Source organism: Saimiri boliviensis, chromosome X, assembly GCF_048565385.1.
Source record: "Saimiri boliviensis isolate mSaiBol1 chromosome X, mSaiBol1.pri, whole genome shotgun sequence".
In the NCBI taxonomy this organism is placed as follows: Eukaryota; Metazoa; Chordata; class Mammalia; order Primates; family Cebidae; genus Saimiri; species Saimiri boliviensis.
Genome location: NC_133470.1, coordinates 87,474,123 through 87,491,598, shown reverse-complemented (window position 1 = coordinate 87,491,598; position 17,476 = coordinate 87,474,123). Strand labels below are relative to the sequence as shown.

The following is a 17,476-nucleotide window of genomic DNA, read 5'->3' as shown; positions in this document are numbered from 1 at the left end:
AAAAAAAAAAGAAAGAAAGAAAGAAAGAAAGACAACATGAATGGTAGTATATTATATACACTGTTCTACTCCTTTTCTTTTTTCCCTTGACAATATGTCTCGGCACTCTGTTATGTCAGTACATGCAGAGCTGCTGCTTGTTTTAACAGCTCTTGAGTGTTTCATCAGCTGTACTGCAGTTTATTTAATTATGAATGCTGCCTATTGATGGACACTTAGGTTATTTCCATTCTTTTGCTGTTACAAATAATAGCACAAGAATAACTTCATTTTAATTGCTATTTAATTTGTTTGTGGTCATACTTACTTTCAAATGTCATCTAATGTTAAAGAAGAGTGAGATTTTTGTGTTTAACTAACAGGAGCATAGATTTTGAAAGGTCAAGAACACTGCTCAAACATCCTGGGAAGAGATCACACCATCAGAGCTGGCCTTGGGGGGATTATTCCTGCTGACTTGTGCTTTGGCCTTTGGCCATCAGCTTGCATTATGGGGCATTTTAAGAAACTGTGGTGTGGAGAAACAGCATTGTATTGCTGTAAGGATGTTACTGAGGGCTACGGTCTGTATGCGATAGAGAGTCCTTTCTGTGCATATGCAGGGGTGGAATGTCTGCTGCATTTCTGTTTTATGGCTGGCATGAATTCTTAACTGATTCTTTCAGCAGCTTAAAGAGTGTAACTAATTTTGTGGCACAAGCTTAGCAAGAAAGTGCATAGGACTTGGGACTTGTGTATGAATCTCATTCTTGGTTCCATTTGATGAATTTTTACCACACATATCCCCTTTGTTCCAATTCCCTCACTTAATTTTCTAAAATCTCATTGGAGGTATTTTTGTTATTGCCTTTTGTTAGTTGGAACAAGATAAAGTATAAAATGAGAAATGAATAAAAAATGTATTTCCTTATTTATGGCACAGTAGCTGGCTTATAGATGCTTGATATATGTTGAATAACTGAGTTTTGCTAATTGTTTAACAGGATATGAGGAACTTGCGGCTTGCTTATAAGCAGGAAGAACAGAGTAAACTAGGGATATTTGAAAACCTCAATAAACATGCATTTCCTCTTTCTAATGGACAGGTAAATACACCCAAGTAAACCTTTTCTGCATGCATTTGTGGGGGTCCAGATATCTTAGGTTTAATTATTCCTTTTTCCAGAGGTTATTTTTCCTCTCTTTTTTCCTCTGTTGGTGACTAATATTAGAATAAATTTGAAATTTGTCCGTTCTGGGTAATGCTTAAGAAAAGCTGCTACTTTGTTGCTTTAAAATTTGCAGATTAAAATAGGACTCTTAGTACACTCAGCTCATATTAGAATGAAAAATCTTTAATAATGGGTATATGATATAAAAAAGAAATAGTAACATGTGTGTTTTGTGGTTTTCATATCCAGGCACTATTTGCATTCAGCTATAAGGAAAAATTTTCAATTAATGGCTGGAAAGTTTATGATCCAGTATCTGAATATAAGAGACAGGTAAAGTATATTGCTTAGCAAACTGAAAATAATAGTTTGAGCATCTTTTTCTCTTCTAAAATGTTAGAAAGGTGCTTAGCAAACTGAAAATAATAGTTTGAGCATCTTTTTCTCTTCTAAAATGTTAGAAAGGATGTGGTAGAGTAGAAACTTTTTCAAACAAGTTATATGTAGGTATAACTGCTAGCTTACAGGCTCCCCATCTCTCCTTGGTGCTCTCTTTTCCCTGTGCCAAACCTTAGACTTTGCCATTGTTTGTTCAATGTGTTTCCAGAGGGCGAGTGGGACTCAAGGACAAGGACAAGTTTAAAAACCAAATCTGCCAGATTGTTTTTATTAGATGTTCTGGTAAAGAATTGATGAGTAAGGATCCAAAGCACTGACTGCAGTTAGATTTGAAGCATGTGCTGCGACTGTATCAGTCTGATCTGCTGTTCCCGGGTCTAGGAACTCATCAGTGCGTTATCAGCTTCAAATTATTCTACTAAGATATTATTTTCATGACATTCATTTCATGATATAGTCTCTACCTTATGTTTGGTATAATGTTTTACATTACTTATTTTAGATATTTGTAAGAAGTATCTGTGTTTCTAAAGGACTTTTGGGTATATTTTCAAAAATAACTCTGAGCTCATTATTTATAGAAAATAGGACAAGAAATATATAGAAATGTGATTCTAGTGTATAATTTTCATGTTGTAGCATGGTTTGGATATTCTTATGCTTCTTTAGATTTTCAGAATGTCAAGGAAATGGGTTTACCAAATATATGTATGTATGTATATATATATATATATATATATATATATATATATATACTTTTAAGTTACAATGAACAATAAATTATAAATGGATTTTAGTTGCAAATAACAAATGGATGTGGTTCATGCTTAGTACTTTTTCAAAGTGTAAAGTCATGCCTTTCCCCCCTTCCTCCTTCTCCAACACCTTATAGGGCTTGCCAAATGAGAGTTGGAAAATATCCAAAATAAACAATAATTATGAGTTCTGTGATACCTACCCTGCTGTCATTGTTGTGCCAACTAGTGTAAAAGATGATGACCTTTCAAAAGTGGCAGCTTTTCGAGCAAAAGGCAGAGTTCCTGTAAGTAATAAACATGATCATTTACAGAGGAATATATATTACATTAGATCTAATATGGAAAGATTCAAGGCAAAAAAGAATCTAGTGAACAAAAATGGAAAGTAGGAAAATAAGCTTATAAACCTGAACATACCTTTGATTCTCAACAGATACCTAATTATGTAAGCAATCTGCTGTGATCCCCCCTTGTACAATTTCCTATTACTAAGTACAAGGGTAACTTCAGTCATACTCTCAAAAAGTAGTAGAGAATAACAAAGGAGTAGCAAGCACAAGTTAGCATGCTATTGTATTACCAGATGGCATTGCTGGTTTCACAGAATCATCCTAGAGAAGATGCTTCTTTCTTAAATACTGAGCAGGTTGCCATAGCTGTGTGGGTGGGCCATCATTACAGAAGTAGTAGCAGCCAGCAGGGAGTAATGGTTTGAGCCCGGAGTTTGCAACTGGTATAATCCTGAGTCACTTGGCCACTGGAGGAAAATGAGAGGTGGGGTGGTAGAGTGTCCGATTTTATAAGAGCCTGTATATTCACTCTGTCCTTACCCTACCATGTATGTTATTGTTGAGATACAAAGATGTTTTTTTAAATTAGGAGACAAGATAAAATTAGTCAAATTGGAACGGGGCTGGATTTTAGTAATAGTTTGATTTAGGATTTGTTTTGCTTAGAATCATGGAATTTTTGGGGTGGAAGAGGATTTTTAGAGCTTACGTAGTCAAAATTGTTTCATGCTGACCAAAATATTGAGTCTGGTGGCCACTACAATGCTGCGATTGACCTGCCCACTCTCACTTTTGAGGAAAAGATGTAGGAGAGACTGTGCTTGAGAAGGGTACTTGATTTTTCTACCAGGTAATTAAAGCATACATTGCTTTAGGAACTAGACTAATATTTGTTGCTCAAAAACACTAGGTGTTGTCATGGATTCATCCGGAAAGTCAAGCAACGATTACCCGTTGCAGCCAGCCACTTGTGGGTCCCAACGATAAGCGCTGCAAAGAGGATGAAAAATACTTGCAAACAATAATGGATGCTAATGCACAGTCACACAAGCTGATCATCTTTGATGCTCGACAAAACAGTGTCGCTGATACCAACAAGGTACATTCTTAATAGCATTGCCGAAACATTGGATATTTTCATGTCCTGTCTGTAAATCATTATGCAGTTAGAATAATTCGTGGAATTCCTCACCACCTGAAGTTAGAATCATTTGGAGTCCATAGCTGTTCCTCCCTGGTGTATACTCCATGGGCTGTGTTTGGTGTCTCACATGGGTTGGGATCTTGTCTGTTTCACTGCTTCTGTATAATATCCTGTCTGCTAAATCAGTTAGCAAAACCCTAGAAAAATAATTTTCATCTAAAGCATTCAGCATTTTAATGATATGATTGTGAGGTTGTTGGAAGTCCATTTGATTTAAGAAATACAGTGGTTACTTGACTAATTCATGTCTGGTCTGAAGTTCTTTTAAAATGGAATCAGCCGTGTGAACTTTGTAAATGTACAAAGTTTCCATAAATCTCATGGAGCACCTGTGTAGTGTACCTCAGGTGGCAGTGAGACATGATACAAACACCTCCATTCCCTTTACTTTCATGATATCACACCCTGAGTTTCTCTTGCTTTTCAACCTGGCCTTCTCTGTCTCCTTCACTGATTTCTCTTCCCAATCTTCTAATGACGTTGATCCTTGAACTTGGTCTGGGGTCCTCTTTGCTCTACAGACTCCTGGGGCCATCTCTGATGGCACAGCTTTAAACACTGTATGCTGAGTTCAACTTGAGCTTGACACTGCAGTTTCTATCCTGTCCTGATCCCTTTGAAGGTTGACACTGGATTTTTGTTTTTATTTAATTAATTAATTAATTATTTTTGAGACCGAGTTTCACTCTGTTGCCCAGGCTGGAGGGCAGTGGTGCTATCTTGGCTCACTGCAACCTCCGCCTCCTGGGTTCAAGCAAATCTCCTGCCTCAGCCTCCTGAGTAGCTGGGATTACAGGTGCCCACGACCATGCCCAACTAAATTTTTGTATTTTTAGTAGAGACAGGGGTTTCACTATGTTGGCCAGGCTAGTCTTGAACTTCTGACCTTGTGATCCACCTGCCTCAGCCTCCCAAAATGCTGAGATTGCAGGCATGAGCCATCGTGTCTGGCTGAGACTGGATTTTTATCCCATTGTATGGTTGAAATCTCTGCTTGGCTATTTCTCGGGCCACAATCCCTCCGTGTATTCCAACTGGCCTGAGAGGCAGGATGGCAGGGTGGTGAGACCTGTCAGCTTTGGATTCAGTTACACCTGGGTTTTCCTCCAGGTTCTGCCACTTGGTGCTCTAGAATCCTGAGTCAGTTACTTAACCTCTCTAGGCCTCAGGTTCCTCTTCTGTAAAACAGGAGATAATGCCAGTGTCTCATGTCATGGGTTGTGTGAGGATTAAAATTCAGTGAGAAGAGTATGTGTAAATGACTTAGCACAGTGGCAGTGCATCCTCAGGGCACAGTACATGATGCTGATAAGCTCACCACTCCTGTGGTCAAGGGGGCTGCCCAGGTGTCTAACCTGAGAGTGAATAGTGGTATCTGTTACTGAGATAGGGAAGACTGGGAGAGAAACAGGGCAGGGAGGAAGATGGGAGGAGTATTAGTTTTCTGAGACTGCCACACAAATTATTACCAACTTGGTGGCTTACAACATCAGAAATGTATTGCTCGCAATTCTGGAGGCCAATTCTGCTCCCTCTAAGGGTTCCAGGGCAAATCCGTTCCTTCCCTCTTTCAGCGTGGGGTGGCTACCCCAGCTTTCTTGGGCTCGTAGCTACATCAGTCTCATCTTTCATCTTCACATGGCCCTCTCTTGCTCTGTGTTTCTGTGTCTCCTCCTTTCTCTTCTAAGGACACTGTGATGACGTTTAGGCTCCACCTGAAATAATCCTGAATCTGTAAACACATCTGCAAAGACCCTCTTTTCAAATAATCTTGGAATCCTTAAACACATCTGCAACTCTCTGGATCCTTAAATATCTGCAAAGACCTTCTTTTCTAATAAGGTCACATTCACTGTTGCCAGGGATTTGATGTGGATGTCTTTGGCAGGGGCTACTTTTCAGCCTACCATAGGGAGGCATCCTCATTGAGGCCCCCTTGCTCACCGTATGTGGAACATTAGCTGTGTCAGTCTTTCTAAATCTCTGCCTCCTTCCTGTCACTACCATATTCCAAGGAATTACAAAATATAAGAAAAGCCATATCAGTGGAGGCCATCTTCAGACTAGTCAACAGGGTGAGGGCAGTTCACTGTCTTTTTTTTTTTGAGACGGAGTTTCGCTCTTGTTACCCAGGCTGGAGTGCAATGGTGCGATCTCAGCTTACCGCAACCTCCGCCTCCTGGGTTCAGGCAATTCTTCTGCCTCAGCCTCCTGAGTAGCTGGGATTACAGGCACGCACCACCATGCCCAGCTAATTTTTTGTATTTTTAGTAGAGATGGGGTTTCACCATGTTGGCCAGGATGGTCTTGATCTCTTGACCTCGTGATTCACTCGCCTCGGCCTCCCAAAGTGCTGCGATTGCAGGCTTGAGCCACCGCGGCCGGCCGTTCACTGTCTTTTGTCCCATGCATAAGTGATAGAGACAGGACACCAAATTGTATATCTAGAATAATTTTAACTATAGCAGCATATGTGTCTAGGAATATTTTCTAGGTCTCCATTGGTTCTTTATATGTAAGATTATGCCATATGCAAATTGAGATAATGTGACTTCTTCCTTTCCAATCTAGATGCCTTTTATATCTTCTTCTAACATTGGTATTACATTGGTTGATTTTTGTATGTTGAACCACTGTAGTAGATTGAAAAATGTCTCCCAAAAGTTTCTGTCCAACTGGAACCTCAGAATGTTACCTTATTTAGAAATAGGATCTTTGCAGATGTATTAATTATGATGAGGTCATCTTGGGGTAGGGTAGGCCTAAATCCAGTGCCTCGTGTCCTTATAAGAAAGCCATGTAGAGACACAGGCACACACAGAAGGAAGATGGTGATGTGGCAATAGAGGCAGAGAGCTGAATGATGTAGCTAGAAGCTGAGGAATGCCAAGGACTTCCAGCAGCCACCAGAAGCTAAGAGAGAGTGACATGGAACAGATTCTTACCTGTAACTTCCTAAAGGAACCAACTCTGCCAGCACTGGAACCAACCCAACTGCCCATCAGTGATAGACTGGACAAAGAAAATGTGGCACATATACAGCATGGAATACTATGCAGCCATAAAAAAGATGAGTTCATGTCCTTTGTAGGGACATGGATGAAGCTGGAAACAATCATTCTTAGCAGACTGACCCAAGAACAGAAAATCAAACCGTATATTCTCACTCATAGGCGGGTGTTGAACAATGAGAACACATGGACACAGAGAGGGGAGCATCATACACTAGGGTCTGTTGTGGGGGCCTAGGGGAGGGACAGTGGGAGGGTAGGTGGAGAGGAATAATGAGGGAAAAATGTCAGGTATAGGTGATGGGGGGATGGAGGCGGCAAACCACCTTGCCATGAATGTACCTATGCAACAATCTTGCATGATCTGCATGTGTACCCCAGAATCTAAAGTACAATAAAAAAAAAATAGAAAAGTAAATTCCAGATGATGTGATATTTCTCTTGTTTTTCACAGACAAAGGGTGGAGGATATGAAAGTGAAAGTGTTTACCCAAACGCGGAACTCGTGTTCTTAGAGATCCACAACATTCATGTGATGCGAGAGTCACTACGCAAATTAAAAGAGATTGTGTACCCTTCGATCGATGAGGCACGGTGGCTCTCCAATGTGGATGGGACGCATTGGCTAGAATATATAAGGGTAACGAGATCCAGTACTTCATATGCTTTTCAGTTAAGACTTCTTTGTGCCTGTGCCATAAATACGTATATATCCAAGTGGTTTCAGCATTGCAAATAAGTGCCTCTTGGCTGTGTGCCTAAGTTTTCTTATTAAATAGTTTCCATGGGCAGCATCAGACTGGAGTCTTTGTGGAAGGCTTTTGTGACACAGTGAAAAGGGGAAAATGCTTGCCTTAGGTCAGGCTTTTAAAGAACTTTGTGGCCCTTTAATAAAGGAACCATATTTACTCCTGTAGTTTTTCTCTAGTATAAGGTATTTTTTTTTTTTTTTTTTAACGCAATGTTAATATCTCCTAATGATTCTCAGCTGATTGCTTGCCATTCTTGTTTGGTTTATTGACCAGAACTTCTAAAGTTCTCCTCAGAATTATTTTATGTCGTAATTGAAATTCAATGTAGCCTGGTCTAATGTGCCTTTTTTTTTTTTCCTGAAGATGCTGCTTGCTGGGGCAGTGAGAATTGCTGATAAAATAGAATCTGGAAAAACATCTGTGGTGGTGCATTGCAGCGATGGTTGGGACCGAACAGCCCAGCTCACATCTCTGGCTATGCTAATGTTGGACAGTTACTACAGGACCATTAAAGGATTTGAAATTCTTATAGAAAAGGAGTGGATAAGCTTTGGACACAGGTTTGCACTGGTAAGTTGAAACAGTGAGGTTTATGCTGGACTGTTTTGCTGTGTCATATTGATGTGAACGTCATGTGTAACACACATAAACACACACACATATAAGTGCAGGCTTTCTCTTCTGTATCGTATCAGACCTGAATTGCTATAATAAAATTCATGGACCTCAGGCATTGTATGTTCCTGGTAGGGTGTTCTTATTTTAGTGTACTTATGCCTTTTAAAAAATTGAAGTAAAATTCATATAACATAGAATTAACCATTTTAAATGCTCAATTCAGTATCCTTCAGTACATTCACAGTACATACTCTTCACCCCAAAAGGAAATGCTGTACACGTTAAGCAGTCATTCCTCACTTCCCCCAGCCCCTGACAACTACTAATCTTTCTGTCTCCATATAAATTTGCCTTTTCTAGGTACTTCATATAAGTGGAATCATACAGTATTTGTCCTCCCATGACTGAGTTATTTCACTAAGCATAATATTTTCAAGGTTCATCTATGTTGTAACAAATATCAAATTTTCATCACCTCTAGTTTCAAAACATACTCTGGCCAGGTGTGGTGGCTCACGCCTGTAATCTCAGCACCTTGGGAGGCCAAGGCGGATGGATTGCCTGAGGTTGGGAGTTGGAGACCAACCTGGCAAACTTGGTGAAACCCTGTCTCTACTAAAAATAAAAAAAAATAGCTTGGTGTGGTGGCAGGTGCCTATAATCCCAGCTACTCAGGAGACTGAGGCAGGATAATTCCTTGAACCCAGGAGGCGGAGGTTGCAGTGAGCTGAGGTCATGCCACTGCACTTTAGCCCGGGAAACAGAGCAAAACTCTGTCTCAAAAAACAAACAAACAAACAAAAAACAACAAAAACATACTCTTCACCCCAAAAGGAAATGCTGTACACGTTAAGCAGTCATTCCTCACTTCCCCCAGCCCCTGACAACTACTAATCTTTCTGTCTCCATATAAATTTGCCTTTTCTAGGTACTTCATATAAGTGGAATCATACAGTATTTGTCCTCCCATGACTGAGTTATTTCACTAAGCATAATATTTTCAAGGTTCATCTATGTTGTAACAAATATCAAATTTTCATTCTTTTTTATAGCTGAAGAGTATTCCCTTGTGTGTATATACCACATTTTGTTTATCTGTTCATCTGTTGGTAGATGCTTGGGTTGTTTCTGCCTTTGCTATTGTGAAGAATACTGCTGTGAATGTATGTAAGTTTTTGCTATAACAAGGTACCACAGACTACATGGATGAAACAACAGAAAGTAATTTTCTCATAGTTCTGGAGGCTGGAAGTCCAAAATCAAAGTGCCAGCAGGATTGATTTCTCTCAAGGTCTCCCTTCTTTCCTTGCATATGGCTCCCCTCTTGTTGCCTCTTCACAAGGTCTTTCTTCCCTTTGGGAGCTACTGGGCACCCCTGCTGTCTGTGTGTCCAAATGTACTTATCTCATAAGGATACCAGTGAGACTGGGTTAGGGCCCACTTTTATGCCCTCATTTGAATGTAATCACCTCTTTAAAGGCCCTATATCCAAATACAGACACATTCCTTAGCTACTGTTCAGGCTTCAAGTCTGGGGATCACAATTCAGCCTATAACAACTTGTTTTTAACCTAGGGGGTTGTATACCTAGGAATGGAGTTGCTAGGTCATCCGGTGGCCATTTGTGTTTTAGTGTAACTGGCAGCTACTTCTGGTCTGTCCAGGCCATTGAGCTGTTAGGGATCTGTCTGAACTGTGCATTGAATGGGAATACTCCTCAAGTCCCCATTAGACTTGCTATGGAAAGCAGGACGATGGGCAGTACAAGGATTTCTTTGGGCTTTGGTGTGAGTGTGCCAAGCTACCAGCTGTCCCTGCATTCCTGAGGTAGAGCACCTGAAAGAGGACCTCCCAGAGAGAAGGTGCAAGTCCACAGTCCCTGAGCTGCTTGCCCTTTGGGAGCTACTGGCAGATCCTTGGGCACGTTTTTTCCCTTCTCTTTCCTTGATTCCCTCCTCTCTGAAATGGGGCATGTGTGGGAGAAATGAGTTTATGTGTCAAGTGTTTAGGGCAGTGCTTGGCCCATGCTAAGTGCCAGGGAAATTTTAAACAACATCACCAACTCCTTTGTTTCTTCCCCCCTCAGCAGAGGCTGGTCTTGGTAAGGAAGAGAGTGTGTGTGGAATCTTTCCAAATGTTTGTACTGGGCCATCTCTGAAGATTCAGAGGCCACTGCCTTCTACCTTCCTCCCCAAACTATATGTCCTAGGGGAGAGAAAACTGGAACGGGTGCTTTGCTTAGGGGCAGTGGTGAAGGCTGTCTAGCGAGATGCCAGTGATGGCAGCATGCACCGGGACTGAGCAGAGTGCATGCATCAGGGTGTGCCTACAGCCCTCTGCTCCCATCGCTACTTGCTAATGCTGGGGCCCACTGTGCCATGGCCACAATAAAGACAATAGGACTATCAGATTCCTAGTGGCCTCAATCTCCTAAGTCTCCACTATGTGTTTGGCATGGTTACATGCATCATCTTATTCAATCCTGATAGTACTATCATTGACAGATGTGGAAACTGAGGTTTCAAGAGGTGTGGATTATCTACCCAAAGTCACACAGCTAGTTAGGGTGGAGCCAGCATTTAAACAGTGATTTCAAGCCTGCAACCACCCACACTTTGTGTCTGTGTACTCTACCTTACCTGGGGTTCTGTGTCAGAGCTTCCAGCTGAGGCTGATCCTGCCCTTGCCTGCTTGCCTCCATCATGGAACTTTCTAATTGTTCTTCCCTCTATCCTGCCTCCATTCCTCCTCTTCCCTAGATCATTCCCACTGGTGTAGAGACATTCTGTTATATCCTAAAAAAAATCTTCTTGACCTCACAACTCTCCTCAGCTGTCACCCTGATCCTCTGCTCTTTTTTACAATAGTCTTCTCCAAACTGTTGTCTACTCACTATCACCATTTCTTTCCTTCCAGACTGTCTTGAAAGCACTTCAGTGAGGCTTCCTTCTCACAGTGCCCCCACAAGCTCATCTTGTCATAGTCATCACTTTTTAAATTTGGCCAGACCATTCGATGCTGTTGATTCTTCCTTTCTTCCAAACACTTTCTTTATTTGGCTTCCAGGTTTCTATGACCTTTCGGATTTCCTCCAACTTTAAGGTCTTCCCTCATCTCCCTGACCTCTTAATGTTGAGGGGTCCCAGGGATGAGTCCTTGGATCATTTTTCTTCTCTTTGTGGTTAATCTGTTAGTGATCTCACCCAGCCTGGCAACTTTGAATACATGCATAGCAAATCTTTCATCTCATCTCCATTGCCGCTGATGCTCTCATAATTCAGGCCTTGTCAACTCCCTTAGGCAGTCTCCTAAGTAGCTGTCTTAGTCTGTTTGTGTTGTTACAAAGGAATACTTGAGGCTGGGTAATTTTAAAGAAAAGAGATTTAATTGGCTCACGGTTCTACAGGCTGCACAAGAAGCATGGTGCCAGCATCTGCCTCTGGTGAGGGCCTCAGGCTGCTTCCACTCATGGTGGAAGGTAAAGGGGAGCCAGTGTGTAGAGATCACATGGTGAGAGAGGAAGCAAGAGAGAGGGAGAGGGTGCCCGGCTCTTTGTAGCAAAGAGCTGTTACAAAGAGAGCTGTTCCCAGCTCTCTTGGGAACTAATAGAGAATTCACACACCCCCACACCCAAGGAGGGTTTAATTTATTTATGAGGGATCCACCCCCATGACCCAATACCTCCCATTAGGCTCCACCACCAACACTGGGGATGAAATTTCAACATGAGCTTTGGGAGGACAAACATCCCAACAATAGCAGTAGCCTCTGTGCAACCTAGCTCTGTCTAAGCCATTATCCCCACTGGAGCCAGATGGAGCATTCCAAAAAACAGATCGGGTGCTGCCACTCCCCAGAGTGAGTCCCTCAGTGCCTTCCTGTAGCACACAGGATTATGAGCAAACTCCTCAGTGTGCACTCAAAGCCCTTGGTGATCTGGCCCTAGCTACATCTCCAGCCTCACCTCTCATCTTCTTCCCTTGCCCCATCTGAGCCTCAGCTACGCCTAGCTACTTACGGCTTCCTTAGTATCCCCCACCACATTCCCACTGGTTATCAATTCCTGGCTACCCAGGAAGCAGACATCTCTCTGTCCTTCAGGGCTTATCTCAAATGAAATGTCCTTCATTACTATGACTTGCATGACCGTCCCTCCCTGTTCCTTCCCCTACCCCGTCCTAGGATGGTTCTCTCATTCCCTGGTGCTCCCACATACCCAACACATAATTGGAAGCCCTTGGAACACTTTCTTTGCCTCTTGACTAGATCACAAATGAATTATTCATCATGCACAAGTACAGTGTCTCATTTGCTTTGGTCTCTTAGGTACCTAGCCAAGGACCTGGCCTTTACCAGACACCATGACAATGTTTGACATTCTGAGGGTCAGGTACGATACCTTGCACATGCCATAGGAGTTCCATGGCCATCTGGTAAAAGAATGAATCCTAAATTGTGAACTGTCAGTGTAAAACAGTTCCCTAGGTTCCTTAAATACTGAATAGCAGGTCCTACAAGTGGTTTTATAGCGGGGCAATGCATGCAGCCACTATGGAGAACAGTATGGTGGAGTCTCAGAAAATTAAACGTGGAACTACCCCATGATTTTACATTTCTGCTGATGGGTATATACCCCAAAAAAGAGAAAGCAGGGGCCCAAACAGATATTTGGACATCAGTATCCATAGTAGCTTTATTCACAATAGCCCAAAGGTGGAAGCAACCCTAGTGTCCATCAGCAGATGAATGGATAAGCAAAATGTAGTCTGTCTATACAGTCATGTAGTGTGTGATGATGAGGATGCATTCTGAGAAATGCAACATTAGGTGATTTTGTCATTGTGTGAATATCATAGAGTGTACTTACAGAAACCTAGATGGATAGCCTGCTAACATCGAGGCTATACGGTATAGTCTGTTACTCGTAGGCTGCAAACCTGTATGGCATATGACTGTACTGAATACCGTAGGCAACTGTAATGCCATGGTAAGTATTTGCGTATCTAAACATAGAAAAGGTACAATAAAAATATGGTGTGATAACCTTATGGGACCATCATTGGATATGCAGTCGTCATTGACTGAAATGTCATTATGTGGCACATGATTATACAGTGCAATGTTAGTCTTAAAAAAGAAAATTCTGACATGTGCTACAACATGGATGAACCTTGAAAACATGCTCAGCAAAATAAGCCAGTCACAAAAGCACAAACATTTATGCTTCCACTTATATGAAGAACCTACAATAATCAAATTCACAAAGACAAAAAGTAGAATGGTCATTGCCAGGGGCTGGGAGGTACGGAATGGGGAGTTAGTGATGAATGCATATAGAGTTTCTGTTTGGAAAGATTAACAAGTTCTAGAAATGGTGATGGTTCCATAGTATGAGTGTGCTTGATGCCACTGCACCATACACTTATAAATGGTTAAGATAAGACTGGATGCAGTAGCTTATGCTTGTAATTCCCAGCATTTTGGGAGGCTGAGGTGGGAGGATCGCTTCAGGCCAGGAGTTCAGGCCAGGAGGATCGCTTGAGACCAGCCTGGGCAGTATAGTGAGACCCCATCTCTACAAAAAAAAAATTAAAGAATTAGCTGGGTACGGTGGCTCACATGCATAGTCACAGCCATTCTGGAGGCTGAGGTGGGAGAATTACTTGAGCCAAGGAGTTAGAGGCTGCAGCAGGCTATGCTCATGTCACTGCACTCCAGCCTGGGTGACAGAGTGAGTCACTGTCTCTAAAAAATAAAAATAATGGTTCAAATGATAAATTATATATCGTGTATTTCACCACAATTAAATTGTTTTTTAAAAGAAGGCAATACACTGAGATGTTAATGTTGATTTGGTCATTTCTTTGTTTTCGTGTCTTTCCAGGTGGCAATTTCATAGAGCTTTTTTGCTCTTTCTGTGTGATTGCTTTGTATTTTCTTAATGTCTTCTTCCCCTATGTTCTTTTGCTTATAGTCAAATTCTTTGAAGCTTCTCTTAGAATCCTCACTCTTCAGCTATCTTTTTCACTTGTAGCATTTTAAGTGTTTTGGCAATCCTTTTGTATTTGAGAATACTATCTTTTACCTTTAGGTATAAATCTATTGATGTCTTATAAGATATCAAAAGATATGAAATACAGTACGAGACTGCCTTAAGCAAGGACCCTACCCCATTTACCATTTCAAGATTGAGATTTTGGGGTTCTCTGAGTCATGTAGAATTGTAAAAAGTTGTAGATTTTTAATCATTATTTTGATTCTCAGACTTCCTGACAGTTCTGAAAAATGGAAAAAAATGTTTTTATACTTGTAGAGAAAATGGCATTCATCATGTGCTTTATGAAGTGCTAATTGGCATCCAACGTTGACACTGTACACTTGGTGTGGTGGCTGGTCTGGACCTTACCATTTTAACTGAAAAGTTCCTAGCTAGTTGCTTACACTTTCTTGATATCAACTATATTAAAGAGAAATTATAAAATGATCAACATGTGAAAATACTGTAAACTAAAATTTTGTTTTCTAAAAGTAATGGAAGTCATTTCAATTTGATAGACATTTTTGAGTGCCTGTTATGTGCCAGGAATTCTCTTAGGCCAGATGAGACATGATTCTTACCACTGGACAACTTATAGTGACTTTCAAGAGGACCATAACATATGTTAAAATGTTTAACCTTCTGTTTCTTTTCAGCGAGTGGGCCATGGTAATGACAACCACGCTGATGCTGACCGATCTCCTATATTTCTGCAGTTTATTGATTGTGTTTGGCAAATGACAAGACAGGTGAGAGATTTCAAGTTTCTGTCCTTTCTGTCCTTTCCCTCCCTCCCTCCCTCCCTCTCTCCCTTCCGTCCGTCCGTCCGTCTTGTCTGTCTAGATGGCGTTTCACTATTGTTGCCCAGGCTGGAGTGCAATGGCACGATCTCGGCTCACTGCAACCTCCACCTCCCGGGTTCAAGTGATTCTCCTGCCTCAGCTTCTTGAGTAGCTGGGATTACAGGCATGCGCAACCACACCCGGCAATTTTTTTGTTTTGTTTTGTTTTTTTAGTAGAGACCGGGTTTCTCCATGTTGGCCAGGCTGGTGTCAAACTCCTGACCTCAGATGATCTGCCCGCCTTGGCCTCCCAAAGTGCTGGGATTATAGGTATAAGCCACCACACCCAGCGATTTCAAGTATATTTCTATATAGTCTTTGCTTTAAATATACTTTAAAGATTAAACTATCATTGCTCTTTCATTCAAAATGAATATTTGAAATACGACCCTGTTCTTTAACACAATTTGATTCTAATTCACTTAGAAATATAAGCAGAACATAAGAAACAACCAATTCACACCAAAAGTGACTTGTCTTTACAAATGGTTTTTATCAATCATCTTGTCCACCAGTTGTCCAAACCAAAGCCCTACTCCTCTGTAGGTTCTGCTGCTTTTGTTCCCTTTCAAAAGGTTAAGGAAGGACAGTCTCCTTCTAAGCGGTTCATCTGAGATTTGGCCAGATGTCAGAAATGAGGATGTAAATGAACGGTTAGTACATGGGATTAGACCAGGTAATCCAGGAATCTTTACACTCTGCCCCAGTCCAGAGCCTCTCCCACCCACAAGGTCATGGAGGGAAATGAATGTCCAGGAACCAATGCAGAGAGGAAGCAGAGTAGCATTTTGCTATTAGCTGGTGTGTAGTTCCCAAACCCCAATGCACAGGGCCCTGCTAAACAAGGAAGCCATCTAGGGATCCCCTTCCTTCAAGCTAGTCAGGCCCAGTGGCTTTTGTTCAAAGTAGGCCATAAGGCCATAGTTCCTGCACTGTTAGTTTTTTTGTTTTTTGGGTTTTTTTTTTTTTTCCTCATCTCCAACATGTAAACCTGAATTTGGTCTCCTATCCTTATGTTAAGAGATAGTGCCAGGGTAACGGACCTGGAACCAGAGAGTGTGGCTGGGGTTGGGGGCAAATGAGAGTAGTTTCCCCAGTGCCTGCTGCTCAGCCGGGCTGATGGTGGGGCTGAGATCCAGGGTTTCTAGTCACTCACCAGGAGCTCTGGCCTTGGCTGCTTCAGTCATGGGGAAGGGAGGCAGCCAGGAAGCTGCCGGTGATCTACAGGGATTCTACCAACAGCCCTGCTGCTCCTGATCGATCCTCCCACAGCCTTATCACCATCAGCCCAGGGCCATTTCAGAGGACATCTGCCTCTCTACTGCAGAAAGTCTGTGAAATACCAGGCCTGTTTCCCCACTGAGAGCTACTGTTACTGATGGCAGTGTGTGTTTGCTGGAAGAATGTTGACAGCCACAATGCCGCCTGTGCTGTCCCGCTCCCCAGCAGCTCTGCCCTGAGGACCTGGAGAACTCAGAAGATGGCTCTCCACCTTGAGTGCACACAGCCAGCACCTGGGAACTTTCTTCCTGTGAGCCTGGGGACAGGCTCAGATGTGTGTAAAAGTTCTCCAGGTGATTCAGATGTGCCAGGTGTGTGTAAAAGTTCTTCAGGTGATTCAGATGTGCAAATGAGTTTGAGAACCCGTGATCTAACTTAGTGCTCCAAATGTGGTCCTGAGAACTAGATAGAGATACCAATCTTCCGACCTCACTGAAGACCTGCCAGTGCTCTGGGTGGGTCCCAGCACTCTGGCTCCACAAGCTCTTCTAGGGTCCAGTGGATGCTCAACTTTGAGACCATTGCTATAGACTAACACTGCTCAGACCTTAATGAGCACACACATCCAATGGGGCTCCCATTTCATAGTGAAAAACAGATTCTGATTCAGTGGGGCTGGGGCAGAGCCTGAGATGCCACATTTCTGATAAGCTCTCAGGTCACAGATCACATTTTCAGTGGCAAGGGAGTACACTGACATACCTTTAGAAATAAGAAACAAGGGAAGGGGTTCTGAGTAGCTAAAGTAGATTTCTTGGAGTCCTCAGGCCCACACTTAGAAATTAACACTGACTTTTACACCCAGTTTCAACAAACTGATTGGAGTCTCACATGATCTGATGACCAGGTCACACACAGGTGATAACAGATAGCCTGTTAGAGAGCTGGCCCGGGTAAGAGGGGCTGGTCCCAGAGGTAGGTGTGCTGATGGTACAGGTGAAAGGTAGCAGCAAACACACTCCTCGAGCATGAAGGCTGGCAGCCTTACTGTTTTATAGTGCCAGGCACTATTGCTGAGCCAATAACAAAATTAAATGTCACATTCAGGTTAGGACAAGAAAGTATGAAACACATTTTAGAAAAATTGCATAAAAAGGTTGAACACAAAAAATAATTGCAGTGCTTCTAAAGGG

At 42.1% G+C, this 17,476-nt stretch overlaps 1 protein-coding gene across 5 annotated transcripts in view; it reads left to right on the top strand.

The window, feature by feature from the left end:
* The window catches only part of MTMR1 (myotubularin related protein 1), a 75,211-nt gene that overhangs the window by 38,702 nt on the left and 19,033 nt on the right, over positions 1-17,476 (top strand). For all 5 annotated transcript variants that reach the window (XM_010331278.3, XM_010331280.3, XM_010331279.3 and 2 more), the window contains 7 exons: positions 984-1,085; positions 1,401-1,484; positions 2,443-2,592; positions 3,509-3,697; positions 7,268-7,453; positions 7,929-8,135; positions 14,877-14,969. In XM_010331278.3, the coding sequence (XP_010329580.2) occupies positions 984-1,085; positions 1,401-1,484; positions 2,443-2,592; positions 3,509-3,697; positions 7,268-7,453; positions 7,929-8,135; positions 14,877-14,969 (1,011 nt within the window). The remainder of the gene's footprint in view (positions 1-983; positions 1,086-1,400; positions 1,485-2,442; positions 2,593-3,508; positions 3,698-7,267; positions 7,454-7,928; positions 8,136-14,876; positions 14,970-17,476) is intronic.